Genomic DNA, 23,134 nt, shown 5'->3' on the forward strand with positions numbered 1-23,134 from the left:
GGTCTAGGCTACTGGCAACTGTTTCTGAGAACCAAGTCTCAGAGATGGACCCTGGAACAGCTTTTCTAGTCTGTAACAGGATGCAAAGCCTCACAGCAGAGATACTCAGTCGAGACACAGCTTCCTGAAGACAATGGTCTGATGACATTGGAAGAACGGGTAAAAGTGTAAAACTGTCTCCAAAAACATGCAAGGCTCAGGCAAGTATACAGATAAAGTCTTTGATACTATTAAGAGGAACAGTGAATTCCATCATTAAAGGTACACTCATGCAGATACACCCTGATACATACATACATAGGCAAGTAGCACGCACACGAGTAGCAAATATGTGGAGTGAAACATTAGCTGTTCTATCACGGTAGCAGCATGAATGATCAAGCTGGGCTTATTCTGATTACACAAACAAAATGCACAGACATTAATAGGTAATCTCAGTAATTAAAAACCAAACCCTGCAGTAATGGTTTTGTTTGGTTTCCGTGCTGGGGATCCAGCACAGGGCCTTGAGCTTTCTAGGCAAATGCTCTATCCCTGGCCTACAGCAATAATGACGTGACGTTCACTTCTGACTTGAAATTCTAGTAAAATCAGTACAGAAGGATAATCCCCCCCACACACTTTTTTTTGATAGCTCCCACCCTGCAGCCCAGGCTAGTCTTTAATCAGTTCCTCCTCCCTCCACCCCCTGGGTCTCAGCTGGGATTACAGATGTGTCATCACGCCTGCTAAGCTGGCTTTTTAATTCATTAAAAAAAAATTAACATTGATTATAGTCAAGTTCTTTGCTCTGTAGTCAAGGATTAGTGTTGCTATCCACAGTATTGTATGATGCCAAGAATTCTAACCACGTGATAAGCCAGGGTGATAAGTTGCACAAAGATGTAAGATTCAAAGACTGAGTTAGGGTTTCTGTTACTGTGGGAAAACTCCTTGGAGAAAAGTGACTTGGGGTGGGTGGGGTTTATCAATTTTGGGTGATACTAATTTTTGAGGAGAACCAAGTCAGGAACCTGGGAGTGCTGCTCACTGGCTTGCTTTCCATGGCTTGCACAACCTGCTTTCTTACAGAGCCCAGGATCACCAGGAATGGCCCCACCCATAGTGGGCTGGGCTCTCTCGCATTATCCAGTAATCAATCTTACAGACGCTTCCCGTTCACGTCTGGATTTGTGTCAAGTTGACAAGAACCAATCAGCATAGGAGACAAATAAAAATGAACAAAAAAAAATCAGTTGCCACCAAATTTAACAATATAGTGAGAAAATATACCTGAGATTTTGTTTTAAGAAACCAAGTCACACCACATGCATAAAAAAAAGTAAAAAACAATAATATTTGAGGATTGTATAAAGGTCATGGAGGGGTTGAGAAGCCTGGATCTGCTCTGTAGGTTTGTCAGGGCTCTGTGTATAGGAAAGAAAGACTATCTGGAGGTAGAAGTTGAGTGAAGAAGGAAGGCCCAGTGAACATTGGACAGTGGGAAGTTCTGCGTGCAGCAGCCTGGCTTAGAATTCTTACACCTTGGTGAGCCTGTAACCCTAAACGAATCCCTTCCATCTCTCTGAAGTGATAATAATATCAGCCACAGTCAGGAAAGGATGGAGTGACATTCTGCAAGTAGAAATGCCCAGGGGGAAGAAATGGATGTGTGTACCCACATAAAGTAGAGGTTCAGAGCCTGGGTTAGGACATAACAAAACAAGAAACACTAAAAACTGCACACTGAATTCATTCATCTCTACCCGATCATTGCTCTGCTGCCGAAGGGCTTCCCATCTGCCTGGTTCCAGCTTGTTCACACCTGACCTTATCTGGTGCTGTCTGAATGTATTTGGGGGTGGCCCCAGCTTTCAGACCTATATAGACAGTCAACTGCCTGAATCTCTCTCTGTCTAGGTAGTTGACTTAGCACTTCCCCAAGATGGGCCTGGTCCAGGCTGGACCTGGCTGTATATAGTCCATCCTTGGCTCACATGCTATTTAAGATATACTGACTTTGAGCCTTTGGCTCACCTAATTTTTGTCTTTTCTTAAAAAAAAAAAAATATGGGCTGTAGAGATGTCTCAGTGGTTAAGAGCACTTACATCCATATTCGTACTATTGAATTAAGAAATAAATATTGCCAAGACCTTAGAAAACTATTTTGTTAGACCTCACTTTCTCCTAGTCAAAGACTCTCTTCCCCACGTTCCAGAGCGAACACCAAACTGAATACCCCTTTGTGTGTGTTCACGATTCTTCCCCCACGTTCCAGAGCGAACGCAGTCCTGAATACCCCTTTCCACTTGCTCCCGTTCCTGTGTAGTCAGAACATGGGCAACACATGGGAAATAGCGTGACAAATTCAAGAGATGATTGAAAACAAGGCAGTTTTTTAACATGACATTCTGCAATAGGGTGTCCTGTCGGCGAAGAGGATTTGCCACAAGGCGCTGGTGTTTGAAGTCTCCTGGGTTGGAAGAAACTGTCCTCTTCCCTGGGAGGCTGGGACTTGCCCCCTCTTCCCCAAGTCGCCTATCTCATTGGTTAGGACCCAAATCCTTGTTGAATGAATAATTTGGAATTTGAGCCTACACCCTTTTTCTCATTGTGGACCCGGTCACATTACAGACAACCTGTAATTCTCAGCTCTCAGAGTTCTGAGATAAAACTGGCACCAGCTGCCACCAGAGATGAGGGCGCAGTGCCTCCTATTCCTCTGTAACCCCATGAGCTCAAAGCACACATCTAAAAGCAGACTAGCACAATCTAGTTCTTACAGGCATGTGCGTGTTGGGATGTGCCTAGGCACGCACGCGTGTGTAAGAAGGGTGTATAAGACATGTCCCTCACGGGCTCAAGTTTGACTCTGTTTCCAGTTGATGACACTACCCTGGGAGCTTATGGCCCTTTAGGAGGTGGGGCCGAGATGGAGGAAGTAGATTTCTGGGAACAGTCCTTGGGGTGTATCATCCCTGGCCACTTCCTGTCTCACGTTCTGCTTCCTAGTCAGCCATGAAGTGAACAGCCCTCCTCTGCCATTTACTCCGCTGCCCCCCCCCCCGCCACGATGTCTTTCTCTAAGTACACAAATCCAGATGGCTAAGAATTGATCACACTGAAACCACTGACCCAAGTAAGTCTTTCCTCTCTGTCGTGGTTTGGAGGTGAGATGCCCCCACAGGCACTGTTTGAACCTGTGCTTCCCAACTGGTGGTGGTCTTTTGGGAACTATGGAACCTTTAGAAGATGGTGCCACCTCAAGAAGTGAGTCACTGAAGGGTGGTCTCCACTGCCAGCCCAGGCTCCCTGCTTCCTGGTGAAAGCCGTGTAGCAAGCAGCCGCTGTCAACACTCGCCAGCTGAGACCAAGCCACGCTAGTCGCCATCCTTTCCCTCCTATGATGGATTAAACCATGAGATAATCCCTTGGGCCTTAAGCGATTTTGGTCAGGTTTTTTTTCTGTTTTGTTTTGTTTTTTGTTTACAGCAATGAAAAGCTAACTAATAAAAGTGGTAAGAGTGGACATGTTTGTCCCGTTCCTGATTTTAGAAGAAATGTTTTTTTTAATTTGTCCTCATTCAGCACAATATTGGTTGTAAGATTGTCAGATAAGCCTTTACTATGTTGCAGTATGAACTTTCTCTTCCCAGGTTCTTGGGGGATTTCATTATGAAGAGACGTGAACTTTGTCAAAGACTCTGCATCTTTCAAGATGATCATGTGAATTTTTTTTTTCTTTTTTGATGAAAAGGGGCTTAAGGAAGAACGAACTTATTCTGGCTGATGGTTTGAGTGCTTAGTACATCATGGCAGAGAGGATATGGAAGCGCTGAGTGTGATCATCTGTGGCTGGAAATGCTGAGTGTGAGCATCCCTGGTTGGAAGCTCTGAGTGTGAGCATCCACAGATGGAAGCGCTGAGTGTGAACATCTGTGGTAGGAATCACTGAGTGTGAGCAGCCACGGTTGGGAGCACTGAGTGTGAGCAGCCACGGTTGGGAGCACTGAATGTGAGCAGCCACGGTTGGGAGCACTGAGTGTGAGCAGCCACGGTTGGGAGCACTGAGTGTGAGCAGCCACGGTTGGGAGCACTGAGTGTGAGCAGCCACGGTTGGGAGCACTGAGTGTGAGCAGCCACGGTTGGGAGCATTGAGTGTGAGCAGCCACAGTTGGGAGCACTGGGTGTGAACTCTTATAGTCAGGGAGATGCTCAGTTTTCTTTTTCCTTTCTTCCCTTTTTCAGCCGGTCCAGGTTCACACTGTGGGACAGTGGACCCACATTCAGCGAAGTCTTTCCTCCTCAGCTTAACCTCCCTGGAAACAGCCTTACAGACAGGCCCGGTGAATTTCCATGGTGATTCCAAATCCAGTCAAGTTGAAAATAAAGATCAACCATCGCAATAGTTGAACCAACATTGTTGGTCTTAGCCAGGTCCACCATTTTGTGCAGCTCCTCCATTTTGCTTGAACTGTGACAATTCCAGTAACTATAGTAATTGGGTTTTTAAAAGTAAATTAACTTTATTTCTATCAGTTTAGTATATCAGTGGTTCTCAATCTGTGGGTTGTGACCCCTTTGTGACTATCATTATCAGATATCCTGCATATCAGATATTTATATTATAATTCAAAATAGTAGCAAAATGACAGTTATGAAGTAGCAATGAAATAATTTTACAGTTGGGGGGTCACCACAGTGTGAGAAAGTATTAGGGAGATTGAGAACCACTGCTCTAGACTCTTGACCGCCTTGCCAAGGGGAGCACAAGTAATGGCCAGCCAGGTAAGATGCTTCTCCATCACCTAACGTTCTCTAACTCACTGCTCACTGGGTCCCCACAGCAAAGCCAACCGCTGACCAGTTCCTTCCTCATAAGTGGAAGAGGACTCTGATTCCTACAGAAAGCCCATCCCTAGCATTTCCCGCTTAACACAGACCTTCTCTGTCTTAAGTAGCTTGCTCTTGCTTGCTTACTTGCTGACTTTTCACCCAGAATGAAACCAGCTTGACCATGCTGTGTGATCCTTTGAAAGGTTTTTGATTTTTGTTTGCAAGTATATTTTAATGACATTGGTATCTATTCATCAAGGAAATTGTTTTATAGTTCTGTGTGTGTGTGTGTGCACGTGTGCATGTGTGTGTCTATGTCCTTATCTGGTTTTGTCATCAAGGTAATACTGGCTTCTTAGCACGCATTTCAGAGTGTTCCATTCACTTCTATTTTATAAATGTGTTGGAGAAGCGTTGTTGTTGACCCTTCGTTGAAGGTCTGTAGCATCCAGAGTGATTTCACTCAGTCTCAGGCTGTTATTTTATTTATTTTATTTTTGCTTTGGTTTGAACACTTTTTTTTACTGCTTCAATATCATTGCTTGTTATTAATCTGTTTAGGCTGTTTGTAGCCTCTTGATTCAATTTTGGTAAATCATTTGTGTATAGAAACTTAACCATTTGTTTTAAATTTTAAAATTTATCAAATATGCTTTCAGAATACTCCCCAATGACCCTATGAATTTCAGTTGTATCTGTTGTAATGGCCCTTGTTCGTCTCATCTCATTTTTTTTTTTAAATTTAGCTCTCTCTCTCTCTCTCTCTCAGTTTTGCCAAATGCTTACCGGTCTTGTCAGTCTTTTCAAGTAGCCAGTTATTTTTCATTTGATCCTGGCATTAATATTTTAGTCTCCATTTTGTTACTTTCAGATATGACTTATGTTTACCCACGTGGGCCAGTCAGCTTCCCATGACTGTAACAACGTCTCAGATAACCTTAAAAGAGGAACAGTTTCGTTTGGGTCGTGACTGTGGAGATTACAATCCACATTCAGTTGGTGCCACAGTGAGGAAGAATATTACAGGAGCATGTGACAAATCGAGATGCTCACCTCATGGTGACCAGTGAGCAAAGGACGAGGAATACAGTGGAGCCCACGGTCCCCTGAGGAGCCATCCCTCTAGTGGCCTAATCTTGCACGATACACCACCTCTTAAACATCTTGAATATGTTGCGGTATCACCAAACTGGGGACCAAGTCTTCAGCACATGGGCCTTGGGGATACATTATCCCTTGTTAATTTATGTGGCTGTACCACATAGGCATTTATTCCTGTCATGTCACTGAGTATATTCCAGTTCATGCCGTGGACGGTCAGTGGGCATTTAAGTTGACTTCCAGGCTTTTAAAAATGGTTTTGCACACCTCATGATGTAAGAGACTTCTTCCTGAAGGGCCTTAATCTTCCAAATGTGTTGAAATTCTCAAGCATCATTTAAATACGTTGATGCCTGAATCCCCAGATTCCGATTTAATTGCTCTGGGCATCTGGACTTGGAAGTCAAATACCGCTAGATCCTCAGATGGACATCTGAAAGTCAGAAACCTGACCTGAAAAGTCTTCCTGGTCTCCATGTGCCCTCCCATTGTGCAGACTCTGACTCATGCATCCGTGATGGTTTAAGGCTGCAGGTTTCATAGACTCTCCCAGGCGGTGTTGGTCCGCTGCCCAGTGTGGAGTAGAGCGGAGTCTTGGGGACTGCCTTCAGCTCCCTTAGAGCCAGGCCAAGTCATTCTTGAAAGTCAGGGCACAGTGTTTTCTGCTCCCCACAGCGGGTTAGACTTGTAGTCGTCCACAATTGATGTATTGTGTGCAGCTTTGTCTAAATATGTAATACAATGTCCCCGATCACTCAAGCGATAAGTTTTCAAAACCACACAGGATGTTCAAGAGCTCTCTATTGTGAAATGTCTGCCCGTGGCCCTGGCCTACTCACCTGATAGATTTCTGTACTTCCTTTTCTCATAGTCATAATCTTCAAACATTCTAGATACTACTCTATTTAATTTTTTGCAAGTCTACTCACTCAATTGCCCTTTGCCAAGCCCATGCCTCAGAGGTGTCCCCACGGACGCACCAGCCTTTGGTTAGGAAGGAGCCTGTGAGATGTAGTTAGAACTCTGCTTTGCCCCCAGGGTCTCAAAGCAGCTTAAGAAAAATTGAGGTAAAGGGTAGATTGAGGAGGCCAGGCGGTGCTCATTCTCCATGCCACATGCCACCTTAGAGGCAACTTCTGTTCCTCCCAGTCGGGCTTTTTCTTAGAAACAAGATCATTTGGCACATAAACAAAGTATAAGGACTACACAATACAGTCTTTTTAAAAATATTTTTATTCTCCGTGCATGGCTGTTTTGCCTGTATGTCTGCTTGTTCACCGTGTGCATGCATTACCTGCCAGAGGCCAGAAGGGGGCATCAGATCCCCTGGAGCTAGACTTATGGGAGGTTTCTAAGAGGGAGACTACCATGTGGGTGCTGGGAATCAAACCCGGGTCCTCTGGAAGAGCAGCCTGTGTTCTTAACCATGGAGCCCTCTCTCCAGCCATATACCATCTTCTTACCAAACCTCAGGGTGGTTGATGGACCAGACTCAGCACTTTGCCTCTCACTCAGAGAATCCACTACGACACGCTGGTTCCGGAACTTCAGCCACGAGCAATGTGCGCACTCCCTTGGAGCTTACGTTCTGATAGAAAAGTGACAGTAAACACTGAGAAACCACCAGACTCCGAGAGTGATATGCACTGTCAACAGAGCTCTGAGAAGGTGGGGGGGGGGGGCACCACATCTTTTGGCCCTAGAGAGGTGGAGCAGTGATTTGACGTGCCTGTGTGAATCTGTTACCTGGGTTAGCATTCCTGTCCCCAGCTGTGTGTCACAGGGATGCTCTTTAACCTCTGTGTGCTGCTTGTCCTTCCCTTGGTAAATAAGGATGATTTGGTCCTACCTTGCTCAATTCAGGTGAGGCTTCCACAAGGCCAGAACACGCTGCTGCATCTGAACCCCAACCAGCGACACCTGGAGAACCAGAGCGCGCATTCTCCACTGAACCGGGTTTGCTCACAACCCCAGAGAGGAAGATGTTAGCATTGTGTGGGAAAACGGCTCTACCTGCCCCACAGGTTTGGAACCTTTACTCACACACAGTGGTGGCTTCTATGCATAAGAGGGCTGCCTGTTTGTTTTTAAATTTTTGTTTCTTTAGTGAGAATTTGCTTTGCAAAAATTGTTTCACCTTTAAAGCCACGGGGAGTGGTTTTCCTTCTCTTATAAATGTTGGCCCCACAGGCTAATGGCTGTCAGGTTCCCTTTTACAGACTGAGTGTTCTCACAGCAAAAATCCAAGGTCCTGGAGTCAGCCAGGGTGCTCCTGAGAATGAGGGCTGCCCCGCCTTTACTGTTTAAATGGGAACTCTAGTCTCTACCCCACCTCTTACACACACACACACACACACACACACACACACATACATGCAAGCATGCACACGCGCTCATGCATGCACGCACACATGCATTCACACACATGCACACATATGCATGCATGCATGCACACGCGCACACACGTGTGCACACACACACACACCACCTACGGCTTATTCTGTAAACTTGCTTCCTTCATGCTCACATGACGTCAGCTATTGCTTTGCCTTCCGACTCACCCTGAAGAGTTCAAGAGCCAGATCCCAGATTGTGAGCCCGAGTTCCCAGGAGAAAAACTATGTCCATGTTAAATATCTTTAAGGCTGAGACCCTTGTAATAGTGAAGAGTTGGGATGTTGCAGATCCAGAGACAAAATTATTTTGGACTGTTTTTAGCTCCCATAATAGTCATCTGTTGCCCATCACAGTTTCTGACCAAACATCCTTATAATAATCAGGTGAATTTGGGGGGGGGGGGTCTGTATTAACGTAGGAGACCACTGTATCACATCAATATAAAGGCTAAGGGAGTCGTCAGACTGCATCTGGTACCTGTGGCAGAGATTTGCCCACTTGGCTAAAACCCACCTCTTGGACATTCCTGCTATTGCATTTGAAAAGTATCTTGATTGTGGTTATTATCTCTAACTATAAAACTTCATACTGTTTGCACATTGGAGCATGACGTGGAAGGCAACCCCATTCCATACTCCTGGGCCACGGTCACTTGTATTTGGCTCAAGAACAAACTGCTTCATATCTGCTTTGATGCGAGTGTTGCATTCTGCATCACAGAGACCTCCTCAAGCAGAGTCACGCACCTAGGCGAGTCCTTGGAAGTGCCTGGTCTGTGGATGCCCTAATTGGGATGGACCGCTGTTCCACAGGGGAAAGTGGAGGGAGAGAGGAGGGAGGGAAGAAGTTACTGCGGCGTCCTAGGGCCCATTTTTCTGCCCACAGTCTGTAGGTGGAGAAGCTATCATACTTCACCTGTGTCTATGTCACCGTGGGCAGAGAGCTCAGACTTGCCACCGGGGAGGCCCAGAAGCCCTGCAAGCCTCACCTCGAATATTCAGGTACAACTGGGCCCTTGGCAGTCTCCAGGAAAGAACTTTAGGTGGAGCCAGAGTGAAGTGAAGCCAGTGATTTTATCAACTAGGAGAAAGGACAGCCCTCTTTAAAAGAGTCCGGTGCTGGTGTTGAGAGGAACCCACGTAAGCGCTTCAGAAACTGCGCTGTCAGTGGCCTGGGGCTTTCGCAGGTTCATTGCTCAAAGGAGGTAATATATAACAAAGGATAAGGGAGAAAAGGAATATGTTGATTTGTTTATTCCATCACAAGAAGGGTTTAAGCAATTATTTTATTGTTGGGGAATATTATTTTCAGGTGTGTGACTTTTGTTTATGCTGCATTTGATTAACTGTGAAGCTGTGATTCTTTGCCTGTCTAAAACACCTGACAATCCTAAGAAGGAGCTGAACGGCCAATAGCGAGGCGGGAGCAAGGATGGGCAGGGCTGGCAGACAGAGAGCATAAATAGGAGAAACAAGGAGGAGGAGGACATCAGCGGGCAGCCACCCGCTTCCCAGCATGCCATGGAGAAAGAAGTAAAGAGAGACATACAGAAATAGAGAAAGATAAAAGTTTAGCGGCAAAAGGTAGTCAGGTAACTTAAAAGCTGGCAGGAAATAAGCCAAGCCAACACCAGGCATTCATAACTAAGAATAAGCCTCTGTGTGTGATTTATTTGGGGTGTGATTAAGTAAGACATCACACAGCAATTTGATTTACTTATTGTGCGAGGGTTGGGTATGGCGGGCAGAGGGCAGCTTGCAGGAGTTGGTCCTCTCCTTCCACTCTCTTGGTCTCAGGGATTGAGCCCAGCTCTCCAGGCTTGCCCGCAGGGCCCCTTACCCACGGAACCACCTTGCCAGCCCATAATAAGATTTTTTTCTTTTAAATAAATAAAATTGCAGGGTGATTTTTTTTTTTAGTGCCCTGGGTAGACTGACATACGAGGAAGAATGTAACAAACCTAAGAACATGTATGAACCTTTAGATACTGAAAATTTTGGCTGCACACAGGTTATACAAAGAGGTTAGAACGTGGCTCGCTAGTTGTGTTAACAGTCCTGTTTATGAGATCTTAGGGCCATGCCCGCTCCCTAAAATTGCTCTAGCCAGCCAGCTTCATGAAGCCAGATCTACGCAGGTGGGCGAGGGACCCTCACATCCTCCCCGTCCCCTCCCCTTTTCTGTGTCCCTCTAGCCTATCGGTCTGAAATGCAGATTAGACCGTCCCAAATCCCGCCATACTCTTATTGCAAGGCATTCTTAACCTACTAGCATCTTATCGTCCAGGCGAACACTGATACTGCCCAGGAGTTGAGGCACGTAGCAGGAATTCCTAGCCAGCAGCAGCCACGGCTTCACGGGAACTTGAGAATTCAGAAGGCAAATTCTTGGACGGGCTCCAGGCCTATTGACCAGGAGAATCTGGGCTGGGCGGGGTGTGTGGCTCTGGGGTGGAGTGTGTATCTGTTTCAGCAGCCAGCCCCCGTGATCTCATTTCATCCCCAGTAAATCTGAGACCCACTAAACCAGATTATTTTCTATTTAATTACAAAAGGAGCTCTCCTGAGCGTTTGGTTCTTGAAAGTCTCTGGCGATTATTCTTAGAAAGATACACTGTTCTCTGGCCATAGAATGAAGGAACCAGAAGAACTGGTTTCATCTATTGATTTGAATTATTTACTCTTTGACAATTTTGTATGTGTAAATACACACTCTGGTGACACTTGTCACTCCACCCTCTCTTAGTGCCCTCCCGGAGCCAAGCCCTCTTTGTGTCTTTTTGTTTTGTTTAGGTTTTGTGACATCTGGGTTTAACCAGCACCCCAGTCACTGGCAGGTACACTTAAGTCAGTAAGTCACCCGTGGTAACACCTCTGGAGACAGTGACTGACTCCTCTCTGGAGAGGGCGGGCCTCTGCTCACTGACTGGCTTCCGAGAACCTCTCTCCAGGAGCCCCTTGCCCCATCCACGCCTGAATATTGACAGGTTCAGTTGTGTGCAGGCCCTGGGCAGGAAGCCACAACTGCTTTGAGCCCGTGAGTGCAGTGGTCGCGTCATGCTCAGAAAATAGGGTTCAGGGCCAGCTCTCCCGTGATCTGGCTTTTACAGTTTTTATCCCCCCTCTTTAGTGGTATTCCCTGAGTCTCAGCAGGGGTGCTATGAATGTTCCCTTGAGGACTGAGTCCTGAGTCTTTGTATTAATCACCATTATCTGGTGCGGTGGTGTGGGGGGAAGATCCCTTATACTGTTTGTGGGTGTGGAAATTGGTGCAGGCACTATGAAGTTAAGTCTGGAAGTTTCTTGAAAAACCTAAAATGCGGGCTAGAGAGATGGCTCAGAGGTTAAAAGCTACTGCTCTTGCAGAGAACTCAGGTTTGGTTAGTCGGCACCAACATGGTGGCTCACGGACACCTGTGACTCCAGTTCCAGCGTCTCGGTGACAGCTCCCATCCGTAGAGAGGTTCTGGAAGCCAGCCCAGGAGCAGCAGCACGCCCTCCATGCTTTCTACAGGTCAATCGTTCCTAAGCAGCCTCTCCGCTGAGAGGTTGAGCACGAGCTTCCCCAAATCTGCAACTGGCTGCTGTAACTCTTCCCTTGCTTCGTTCCAGATGCACAGAAGTGGCCTCGCCCGTGTAAACAGTTGGGTTCAGTCCATGGGGACAGTTTAAGGCTCCCAGGGATTGACAAGTGTCATAAATACACTAAGTGGGCTGTGCAGGGATTCTCGTACACCAACACACCGTGCCCTGTGCCTGTCGGCGGCCGTGAGGGCTGAAGTCTAACTCCAAGTGTTTACAATACATCCTATTCATTTTAGGCCAGTCAGGGGAAGGAAATTTCTTAAGATCTGGGGTTGATCTGTAGACAGTTTATGTAAAGCCTGTTTTCTTGGGAGTACACTTTTTTATGGGGTGGTGGTGGTGGTTGTGTGTGTCTGTGTGTTTGTATCTCTGGGTACATGCAAATGCACCTGTGTATGGAGACCAGAAGTGGACGTCAACTTTCTCAGTCGCTTCTCTCTCTTTTTCATTTGAGATGGGGTCTTTTTCACTGAACCTGGAGTTCACTTGACTGGCTTGACAAGCTGGCTAATAAGTCCCAGGGTTCCTCCTGTCTCCTTCCTTACCTGCACTGGGGTGACAGGCGTGCACTGGCAGGCACGTTACCTATTTAGCCATCTCTCTAGTGCTGTGCACAACGCCTGTCTGCACTCTATGCGCTACCATACAGTTGGCGAGCTTTGGGCAAGGGGCTGGAGGTTGAAACATAGAGAGACAGACAGACAGACAGACAGACAGACAGACAGACAGACAGACAGACAGGGAAAGACAAAGACACGGACCTCTAGTCACTGGTAAGAAGCCCCTTATTCAATAGCACCATGGAGGCTTATATACCCAACAGTCAGGTGGGCCAACAGGTGAAAACCTTATCCTCTGATCCTCAAGGCCAAGGCAACACGTGCTTGTGAAGCAGAGCTGGTAAACAACTTTGACACAGCTTTCAGTAACTCAAATCAGAGGGAAAGTAAAGATCTCTAGCAGGGAAGAGCAGCTGGAGGCCATGGCTCCAAATGATCCCAACACTCTAGCCCCTCTAGAACACACTTTCTTTGCTTTCAAAGAAGAAACAGGGCTTCGCGACACCTAAAATCAAACATGATGCTGTATCAGATGTGAAATCATGAGGGTGTGTGCATCAGCTCAAGGCATCTCCGCATCTACTTCCTCATTCTGCAAGAATGACACGGAGTGCCTAATTGTAGTCTGCTTACATGTTATTTTTCACACGGAGGCTTTCTCTTTGGGAGGATTTATGAATCCTAGTGGAGAGATGGTATTTATTGATGCTATGCGTTGATTGACGTCGCATCTACTTGGGCCCTCCTTGTGCTGGCCTGTGACCAGAGATGGGGTAATATGGGTCACTGTTTCAAACTCGCAGCTTGGAGAGGAGGAGATGAATGTGGCACCCGTGCACACACAGGCGCACCTCTGGGATTCTATAGAGAACTTCTGCCTGGGACGCTGCTGAGGCAGCACAGAGAGACAGGAGAAAGCTAAGGGGATGTGGGGAGAGAAAGGAGTCCCACACCCTGGTGTCTAAGATCGTTTCCCAACTGAGAGTCAAGAATTCCAGCACAAATGATAAATTCTGTTTTAAAGAATACCTGCATGGAGACAGGATCCCTTTTCTATAGAGGTACTTTCAAACAAGAATGGTAACATTGTAATACACTATGCTTCACATCTACCTAGTACAGACTTACTCTCTTCCCAGCACTAAACCAGCGGTTTTCCAGGAATTTTACAAACAAGGCTATACATTTTTTTGTTAACAGTAATAACATCGTAACTTCTTCTGTAGCCCACATGACCTAAAGGATTTTTACCTTATCGGCTGTGTGATCATCCAGTGCACCCCAGAAGCATCCTATGGCATCCTTTACCTTATTTTCTGTGTGATCTTCCAGTACACCCCAGAAGCATCCTATGGCATGCCCTTTTAAACTCCTTTGCAATGCTTTGAGGTGCAACTTTAGAAACCACAAAAATCAGAGGTATGTAAATCACGAAGTTCGGCTCTCCTCGGAGAAGCCCACACCCACACTTGGCGCTACCTTGTCTTCCTCTGAGTGCTTCTCTTTCAATAATTTCCCTCTCAAATATATGTTAAAAATCTCCACCCAATAAACTCCAGCTCTGCTTCATACTTGAAATTCTCTTCTGCTGTGAAGGCAAGAATCCCAGCTTCCCCTGAGTGGAAGTCTCTGAAAATAACATACCAAGCTGCCGCCAGGAACAGTGTGGAACTGTATCCCCATCTTGTGTCTCGTGGCCACTGACACCTTGAGAACTCAGGGTAGGGAAGATCAGACTATTTCTCTAAATGACGGTGATATTTGACATGTATTGAGACTGGCTTCATGCTTGTCAGCCGCCCCTGCCTCCCCCCCCCCAAAAAATGGGACTAGGAACTGGGTTATTTTTTTGTGCTGTATCTAAATGTTCTGAAAGTCGTCAACCAGATATACCCTGGTCCCCAGCACGGGCTCATAAATGCAAATGAACTATCTGATATTATCCAAGATACATTCTGTTAGACTGTATCTACTTTCTATAAATGGCCTTTTATTGATGCTAGCAGTCAGTAATGGAAAGATGTTCAATCAGGCAGCAAACACTTCTGGAGTGCCTACTGTCTCTGGCACTGAAAACACAGTCATTGATAAAAAGACTGTATTGTTGAGCCCTTGACCACTCCTATTACAGTAGAGCGGGCAGGCAATAAAGCAAGGTAAGAGGTTGAACAAGAAAGTGACAGTGACTTTTACTATAGAGGGATAGGAAGTCCTCCCTGGGAAAATAATTCTCGAGCAGACTCCTGGTTCACGAGCGGAGAGCACTTCAGGCAAAAGGAACAGCATGGACAAGGAACCTTGGGTAGTTATAATAAGGAAATGGTGAAGGATACATTCTGAATGAACATAGCAGGCGGTGGTGATGGTGGCTCATGGCGGGCATCAAGGGGTCAAGTGACACAGAATCTGGAGTTTTATGTGAACGGGAAGTAGTTCACTGCATCTCAGGAGGTTCACACTCTGCCTTCTGTCTTGGAACGTGAGCTCTGGCTGGACTTTTATGCTTCCATGGTTCCTGACATTCCAAGAGACTGTCTGTTGTCAAGGGGCCCAGCATGTGCAGCTATCTGGCTGTGCTTTGTGCAGTCAAGTCCTAAACCGGGCCGAAGGGGACCGGGCAGTTTGCGAAGGAAGAGTGATTCACGTCGGATAGAAGCATCTAACTGGATGGGCAGGGAATTCACAGCAGAGCATGTCAGTTTTCTATCACACTGAAAAGAGTTAAAAAAACTAAACAAACACACAAGAAGGGCAAGCGTGTTAGGATGGAGAGAAGAATCGAGATTGGAGCAGACATGGGTGGCAGTTTTCAGGAGGAAAGCTGGGCAGAGGTAAGAGCATCTGCGAAGTTAATGCCAGGCAACGGATGAATCACGCAAAGCTGCTCAAAGCCAAATCTAGAATGCTGATGCCAGCAAAAAGATATTGATTATATAAAGCATATCCTTATCAGGAAATGGCATACCACCTTCAAATAATTTTGAAAGACGTTTCAGACATTGGAGAACACTTATAAGCTATTGTTAAGAGGAAAATTATTGTGATATAAAATTTGGCACTAAAAAGTCACTTAAAGTTTTAACTGGATTAGGAATTCACATGGCTCAAAAAGGAAAAAAATAGAGAAAAAGGTGAAGGGAACTGTTGGTTTCCCATTGTGTGGCTATTTAATAAAGGAATAAGCACAGAGGTGTATTCCTGTAATTCCAGCTACTTAGAAGTAGAGGATTGTAAGTTCCAGACCAGTCTGGGCTGCATAGTGAAGCCATAGCTAAAAAAAAAAAATATTTTATTATATTTATTATGTGTAATTGTGGTGTGTGTCCTTTGACCTGTATCCACTCACTGTGGATGCATGCACTCACACACACACACACACACACACACACACACACACACACACACACAGATATAAGGCTGTAGTGTAAATCTGGTGTTGATCATTTCCACATTATATCTGTAGGAAAAGTTCTTGAGGATGGAATTACTAAGTGAAATGAGATGTACACTTCACAAGCCTTGTCAAACTGTCCTCACATTGCAGGGATACAGGCTCCCATCAGCAAGGAATGCGCGGAGCCGCTCCCCACCCTCGCTTGCCTAGGACCAGCAAAAGTACTACCACATTTTTAAGATTTTTGCTAGCCAGATTAATTTGTATTTCTTTATTAATAGAAAAGGTGAAGCATCTTTTCAAGGGTTTTTAGATCTCTTTTTAAAAATATTTTTAAAAAACATTTGTGTGTGTGCACGTGCATGTGTGCACACGAATGCACATAGCACAGCCTGCATGTGTGCACACGAATGCACAAAGCACAGCCTGCATGTGTGCACATGAATGCACATAGCACAGCCTGCATGTGTGCACACGAATGCACATAGCACAGCCTGCATGTGTGCACACGAATGCACATAGCACAGCCTGCATGTGTGCACATGAATGCACAAAGCACAGCATGCATGTGGAAGTCGGGATGACTTGGGAGTTGGTTCTCTCCTACCATGTTTTCATGGTATGTACCTTTACCTGCTGACCCCTCTCTACTGCAGTCATCTTGTCTGTCTTTTTAATTTTTGTTTGTTTGTTTTTGAGACAGGGTTTCTCTATGTAACAGCCTCGGCTGTCCTGGAACTCATGCTGTAAGACCAGGCTGGTCTTGAACTCAGACCTGTCTTCCTCTACCTCCTGAGTGCTGTGACTAAAGGCATTGAGACACCAGCGCCCAACTCATGTTGTCCTAAGAGACATGTCTGCATACGCTCATTCATTCCTAACCGCTGGGACTCTGTGCTGGATGATGTAGGAGTAGCAGGTAGATGTGTGCATTCAAGAGACACAGCCCAGGACATGTGCTGGGGTGAAGAAGGATTTTGAACTATGGAGCCCATTTGTTAAATGCTTGTCTACATGTATGTATTTCTGTACCTCTCTATGCAACATGCAAGAGCAAATGTTTGGCTATATACTGAAACTGCCAGAGGTGGCTTTGATTGGAAGAGATCATTTTCTCCTTTGTCCTTCAATTTATTTATTTATTGATAAATAAATATAATTTATTTCAAGCTTTTGTTTTGTTCTTTGCTTGTTTGAGACAAGGTCTCAGGTAGCCAAGCTGGCCTCAAACTCCGTGTCTTAGTTAGGTTGCTATTACTGTGATAAAGACCATGACCAAAAGCATCTTGGGAAGGAGATTTGACTTATTTATTTGGCTTCCTGATCACAGTCCATCATAAATAGAAGTCAGGGCAGCAACTCTCGGCAGCAACCCAGAAGCAAGGATTGAAACAGAATCCACAGAGGAAGACTGCTTACTGGTTTGCTCCTCCTGGCTTGTTCAGTTTGCTCCTTATACACCCCAAGACCACTTGCCCAGGAATATGATACCACCCACACTTGGCTGGGCCCTCCCACATCAATCAATAATCAAGAAAATGCTCTACAGACTTGCCTGTAGGCCAAATGTGTCAGGCATTTTTCTCAATTCAGGCTCCCTCTTTGCAGATGACAGAGCTTGTCTCTAAAACCCACCAACGCACACCCGGTATAGCTGAAAATGAAAGTGACCTTGAACTCCAGTTTCTCTTCCCTACACCTACTGATCTGAATTACAGATGTGAGCTACTGTGCTTGGCTTTTAAAAACTTTCTACACTGTAGCTGGTCTGAGGCCAGCCTGGTGTACAGAGTGAGTTCCAGGACAGTTAGGGCTACACAGAGAAAACCGTCTTGGGGGGTTGGGGGTGGGGCACCACCAACAAAAACAAAACAAAAAATGTTCCACATTGTAAACTCACTGGCACATTGAACTCAAAGCTAGGTGGTACTTCCCTGTGTGTGTTTTCCAAATTTCTTTCACTTTTTTTTTTATTTTTTGAAAATAGGAAACACATAGAATTATTTTTCCAGTTAGGAAAAATAAATGTTGTGAGAACATACACACAAGCTTACATGTATTTAATATTTACTTCCCTCTCTATGGTGATGCCCACCTTGAAGAAGAAATGCAGAAATCCACTTACATGCTCCCGAAAGGTTGACGTGAGTCCTAGGACTTCCGGTCTCAAGTTTCTGCTCGATGTGAACTCTCCAGAAACACTGGCGTTTTTGTTTGATTTTGATTTTTTTTTTCTGTCTCTCTTTACTGGACTTCATTTGCCTCCAACAAAACAGGAATTTAGGAACTCGAAGTGCTAGAAACCTGACTTTAGAATGTGGACCCCAAAATATCGAGTTTCTGACGCCAGCTTCAGGCTCTGCGTCCAAGGGCGACCCCTGTTGGTGGGATTTAAATTTGCTCTTTTTCTCCTCCATGCGTTTTTTCAGGTCCTGGGGGTTTTCTTGTCTGCTATAATGTGAGCTCTACAGGCAACTCACTCAGCCCCATCGTGCTTCTCACTTCTAATTGTTTACTCAGTCCCTAGTCAGACCCGGGAAGCCAGGACTAGAGGCTTGGAAAATGGAGCCACAGGTGTGACCAGCCCTTCAAACTTCACCCAGACATGCTTTTAGGGGTCAGTAGGCGGAGTGAGATGACCTTTGCATTATGGGCCGGATGTGGAATATGGCTGGCTGGCCGATGAAAAACTGCTGGATTCGGGCCGTTTGTGGAATGGGGCAGGCAGCGTGTCACAACACCCAGGATGAGGTTCTAGGGGCTGCGGTACTCAGGAAGGTGGTGGGAACTCCTCACAGGGTGTGGAGACTGGGGTGTGACTCCATCCCTCAGGCAAGACAACCGCTCTTGGGGAGACCCTGGCAAGAACTAGAAAGCTAACAGTCCATTCTGTAGCTAGCCCCCATCTTTGCATTCACATGCAGATTTAGAGAGGCGTGGCTAGGAAATCCATCCTTCACACTGTCAGTATTCACCCCAAAAGAATTACCCATCATATCCTGTCTGTCACAGAGGACCGAGCAGACACGCTGAGTGGATGTGGCTGGATAGTCTGGTTGTAGACGGACAGAGCCTGCCTGTAGGTTCATCAGCATTTTCACCCCACCCCAGGCATTGGCCAATGATAAAGAAAACTGGATGTCAGAGGAATGAGCTGGGCACTTTGGATCGTGGAGAGAGCATGACACAGCACTTCCCAGAGTCCATCCCTTCAACAGGAGGCCCCGTGGAAATGAGCTCTTCCCTAGCCTTGCAGTCTCAGGATTGTGCTCCACCGGTTGGAAAGGAGGAGTCAGACACGTGGCTCCCGGGAGGCCGATCCAAACACACTTTTCTCCACTGAGCCTATTGTTCAGACACCCAACCCAGGCCCCAGTGTTTGTGAGCCTGGGGGATGGGTTCCTAAGAAAGAAACTCAGTGAGTGCTCAGATGGCAGAGCTGGAGGGCACTTTACAAGGGGCTGGGGTCCGATTCCAGCAAGAAAGGAAGGGCCAAGAAAGGAAGCCTGCCGCAGAGACCAGATCTGGTGTGCTTGGGTGTCAGACAGACTGAGATTCTTGATCATTGTTTCCAGCTTTCTAGAAAAGGTTTGGAGACATGCTTCCCTGGTTCCAAGTAGTGCCCGAAGTTCTGCCCAGAGGACCTAGACAAAGACTTCCAAAGTCTCTACCACAGGCTGGCTCCAAGACCCGGACTTAGATTCCCCCTACTCCAGAGAACATTGGCTACAGTGAAGCCACTCCTGCATAGTGGTCCTCACAGATCACTGGCAAGCAGGAGGAAAGAAATGTGTATTTGGAGACCTCATTAACCAGAGGAGGGAGAAGAGTAACAAGTTCCTGGTGGTGGGGAGGGGGGGAAGGGTGGAGGCGCAGGATGTAGAACTACAATCAAAGTCCTCATCCTAGAACTAAAATGAATTGGAAAGAAAACCTCCAACGCCTTCCACTACTTGCCAGGCTCGGAGTGGGTCAGTAGTCGATGCTCAGAGGCACCCAGTGTTGAGTTAAGGAGATGCCATACTCTGTATGGACTGACTCCTGCAGCAGGGAATAGCTCATCATCGGTCCCTTTTTGTTTTGACCCATGGCCTGTCCTACATGCGGGATGGCAAGCCCTTGCTATGAATTAGCACCCACACTCTTCAATCTCATTGAAACCCTCTCCCCAGGCTCATGGTCAAGTAACTAGCACGTGCAGAAAACTGGCATGTGAGAGTGAGGTCACTCTACCTTTCCTTCTTCTGGGATGTATGTGTGTATGCACATCGCAGGGCAGAGGTCAAGCTGCCTGGGCTGTGTCCTCACCGCACCCCCCACCCTAGGAGCTGCCCATCTCGGTTTTTTGGTTTTTAAGACAAGGTGTCTTTCACCTAGAACTTGCCTAGTAGGCTAGATTGGCTAGCCAGCAAGCCCCTGTCTCCACCTCCGCAGCACTGAGATTACAAACCAGGACCATCACCCGTGGCTTTTTACATTGATTCTGGGAATTGAACTCTAGTTTTCAAGCCTGTAAGCACTCAGTGAACCCTCTTTCAAACCAAGATCTCTGACTACAAGAGGGTGCATCTTCCCCTCCAAGGGACCTCTAGACCCAGGCGATTCTGGATTCTGTTGCTATGTCCGCTGACAAAAAGGGGGAAGGGTTTGGAATTTAACAGCAGGAATGTAGAGTGGTGGCGACTCTGTGGAAGTAGCAGGCCTTTTTTTCTCTCTCGCCTGACGGTCCCTTGGGGAGGGACACTGGGTGCAAGGCGCGCTTTCATCGCTACAGACCTCAGAGATCGGCCTCGCTCGTTCTGGGCTCCAGCGCCCTCACCTGGTGGCCGTGGCACGTCCAGGCGGCAGCTCTCGGTTTTGGGTCTGCGGCTCCCCCAGCGGCCGCCAGAGCCCGCCCGGGTCCGGCCCCGCAGGCCGCCCACCTCGGTGAGTGGGAGGACCGCTGCCCCGAGACGGGGGTGGGAAGGGGGGGGGGCCGGGATGAGTGCGGGCGCCGGGGGCTCGGGGTGGGGAGGAGCCAGCCCCGGAAGGCGGCTATAAAAAGCGGCGGCTCGGGCTGGCAGCTCCAAGCTAGCTAGTAAGCCAGTGAGCGCGCGGAGCCGAGCTAAGAGCGCCCGCTGCGCAGAGTGGCAGTGGTCTGGTGCCGGGGGCACACTGTGCCGAGTGAGGCCCGGATCTGCACTCCACTTCCCGCGAGCTCTCGTCCCGCTTGCTCGCGTTCAGGAGCTCGACGCGTGGGGTCAGATACCAGACTCCGGGATGCTGCACTCCAGGTCCCCGAGGCGTGGCACTGTCTCGGTCATCAGCCGTAGGTAAGAGAACCGCGGAGGTAAGAGGACCGGGACTGGGACGCGAGGGCGCATGGATTTAGCCTTGCAGGAGAGAGGACAGTCGGATTCCCGCGCCTCCCCTCGGTTTAGGGAAAACGTTGCCCTCCGTCGGCCTGTTTGTCCAGCCTGTCCTCTGCTGTCTGCCTCTGCCTGTCTGTTTTTCTGCCTGCCCGTGTGTCTGTCTGCCTGCTCGTCTGTCTGTCCATGTGTATGTTGGTGGGCACACGCCCCCGTCACCGTCCTCCGTGGACGTCTCTGAGATTTTTACAAGTGGCAGGTGTTGGGGACACCAGCGTCCAGGAACGCATTCGACGGGAGGCAGATCTCTGCTTTGCTTAGGTTATCCTCCTGTGAATGGCACTAGATGCTCACACAAACGACTGTCTCACTGAAAAGCGAAGGTCCCGAAGCAGGTCTCGGAAGGAGCCCAGTGCAGTGAGCGAGCTTACCCTGTGGCTAGTGGTCGAAAACCTCACAAGTCTGCACCTTGTCGCTTCCACTTTGGCAAGGTCTCCTGGGTTCCCTCTGCCGTCAGCCTCTGCCGTCCCAGCGATGCGCTGGCACGGGGCGAGCGGAGATGACCTGATGTTAGACGACCTCGGTGGTCCCTGCTGATATTTAAGCAAACACTAAGACTGGCAGCGCTGCAGGAATGTTTGTTGGCCACTGGCAACGGACGTCATCTGCCAGAAGGGTCGCGCAAGATTGGCAGAAAAATCAAGGTCTCAGCAGGTCGCAAGCCGGAGTCGTGCACGGTTCTCCAGTTCGCCGCTCTGGGAACGAGGTCCGGGTAGATTTCGGAATGGACCCGGGAGAATGCCTGTGTTCTTGACGAGAAGGGCGGTGCACCCGTGTTCCCCAAGAGTTGGATGTTCCACCCGCGCCAGGTCTGAGGTTCTCAGTCCTACTCCGAGCAGCCAACTCTGCCCACAGGTAAGAACTCTCTTTTAAAGCCAAGCTTTGATGTGAGAGCCACGGCCTGGCTGAAGCCCTGTCCAGGAGACAGTGAGCCAGGGAGTCGTCTCCATGTCAGCGGTCTGGAGAAGGACCCCAGGCGCGCCCGCGGGAGGGGAACAGGCGACTCTGCGTGCCCAGGCGCGGCGCCACCATGGACAGCTCCCAGCTATTTCCGCCACTCGGGGCCTGTAGCCGTGAGTCTGGAGCTGTCTGGCGCCTCCTTCACCGACTCAGGTGTTGAGACAATGGGGAAGGTAGAGAGGGACTAAAAGACCTGTGGACCTAGGTGTTCTTTTTGGAGGCACTAACCACTCAAGAGGGAGCCTACACTGCCGGGGGCTGGGCTTTTCTACCAGCTTGCTTCTGAGTCTGTGCAACCTCTTAATGTCACTTTAGTCTTCTGTGGCACCACGGTGATCCCTCAGAGGCGTGACAGGTGCGCAGCCTTTGTTACACGATCCAGGCGGTGAGATAAAAGGTACCTGCAATTAGGTTTAGAACTAAACTGCTTTCAGTGTAGGGCATAGGGCCATTTTTTATTAAACAATTTAATAACTATGGTAATGAATCAGTACTTTAGTTTCGCAGTCTATGACAGAATGGAGAAGAAACCACATACGACAAAATTACAAGGAAGTGTCTAAGAGGGTGTGCAAAACCAGCTGTACTCTTTTTGATCCTAACAGAGTCAGCTAAAGGACTCTGGGGGCAGCTTCTAAGGGCTCTGCTTAGCCCAGGAGATGATGGTTCAAACTGATTACTTGGGAACTGGGTGAGGGTTTGTTTCCTTCTTCTAGTAAGAAATAATACTGAATGGGCTTTTCCTGTCAGGGCCACCTATAGCAGGGGCTCTCCACCTTCCTAATGCTGCGACCCTTTGATACAGTTCCTCACGTTGTGGTGACCTCCCCCAGCCCATACCACGAGTTTCTTTGCTACTTCATAACTGTAATTTTTCTACTGCTATGAATTGCATTGTAAATATCTGTCTTTTC

The 23,134-nt window shown here is 47.6% G+C and overlaps 1 protein-coding gene and 1 long non-coding RNA gene across 2 annotated transcripts in view; both read left to right on the plus strand.

Moving 5' to 3' along the window:
* The first annotated feature begins 20,935 nt into the window (after window positions 1-20,935).
* Cemip (cell migration inducing hyaluronidase 1) overlaps window positions 20,936-23,134 on the plus strand; it is a 143,571-nt gene continuing 141,372 nt past the window's right edge. The window contains exon 1 of the mRNA XM_087901596.1: window positions 20,936-21,164. Coding sequence (XP_087757722.1) covers window positions 21,112-21,164 — 53 coding nt within the window. The 5' untranslated portion in view covers window positions 20,936-21,111. The remainder of the gene's footprint in view (window positions 21,165-23,134) is intronic.
* LOC148117962 (uncharacterized) overlaps window positions 21,174-23,134 on the plus strand; it is a 78,412-nt gene continuing 76,451 nt past the window's right edge. The window contains exon 1 of the long non-coding RNA XR_015736428.1: window positions 21,174-22,115. This is a non-coding gene — a long non-coding RNA (uncharacterized LOC148117962). The remainder of the gene's footprint in view (window positions 22,116-23,134) is intronic.

The sequence above is a fragment of the Myodes glareolus genome, chromosome 24 (assembly GCF_982192425.1).
Source record: "Myodes glareolus chromosome 24, mMyoGla1.1, whole genome shotgun sequence".
Classification (NCBI taxonomy): Eukaryota; Metazoa; Chordata; class Mammalia; order Rodentia; family Cricetidae; genus Myodes; species Myodes glareolus.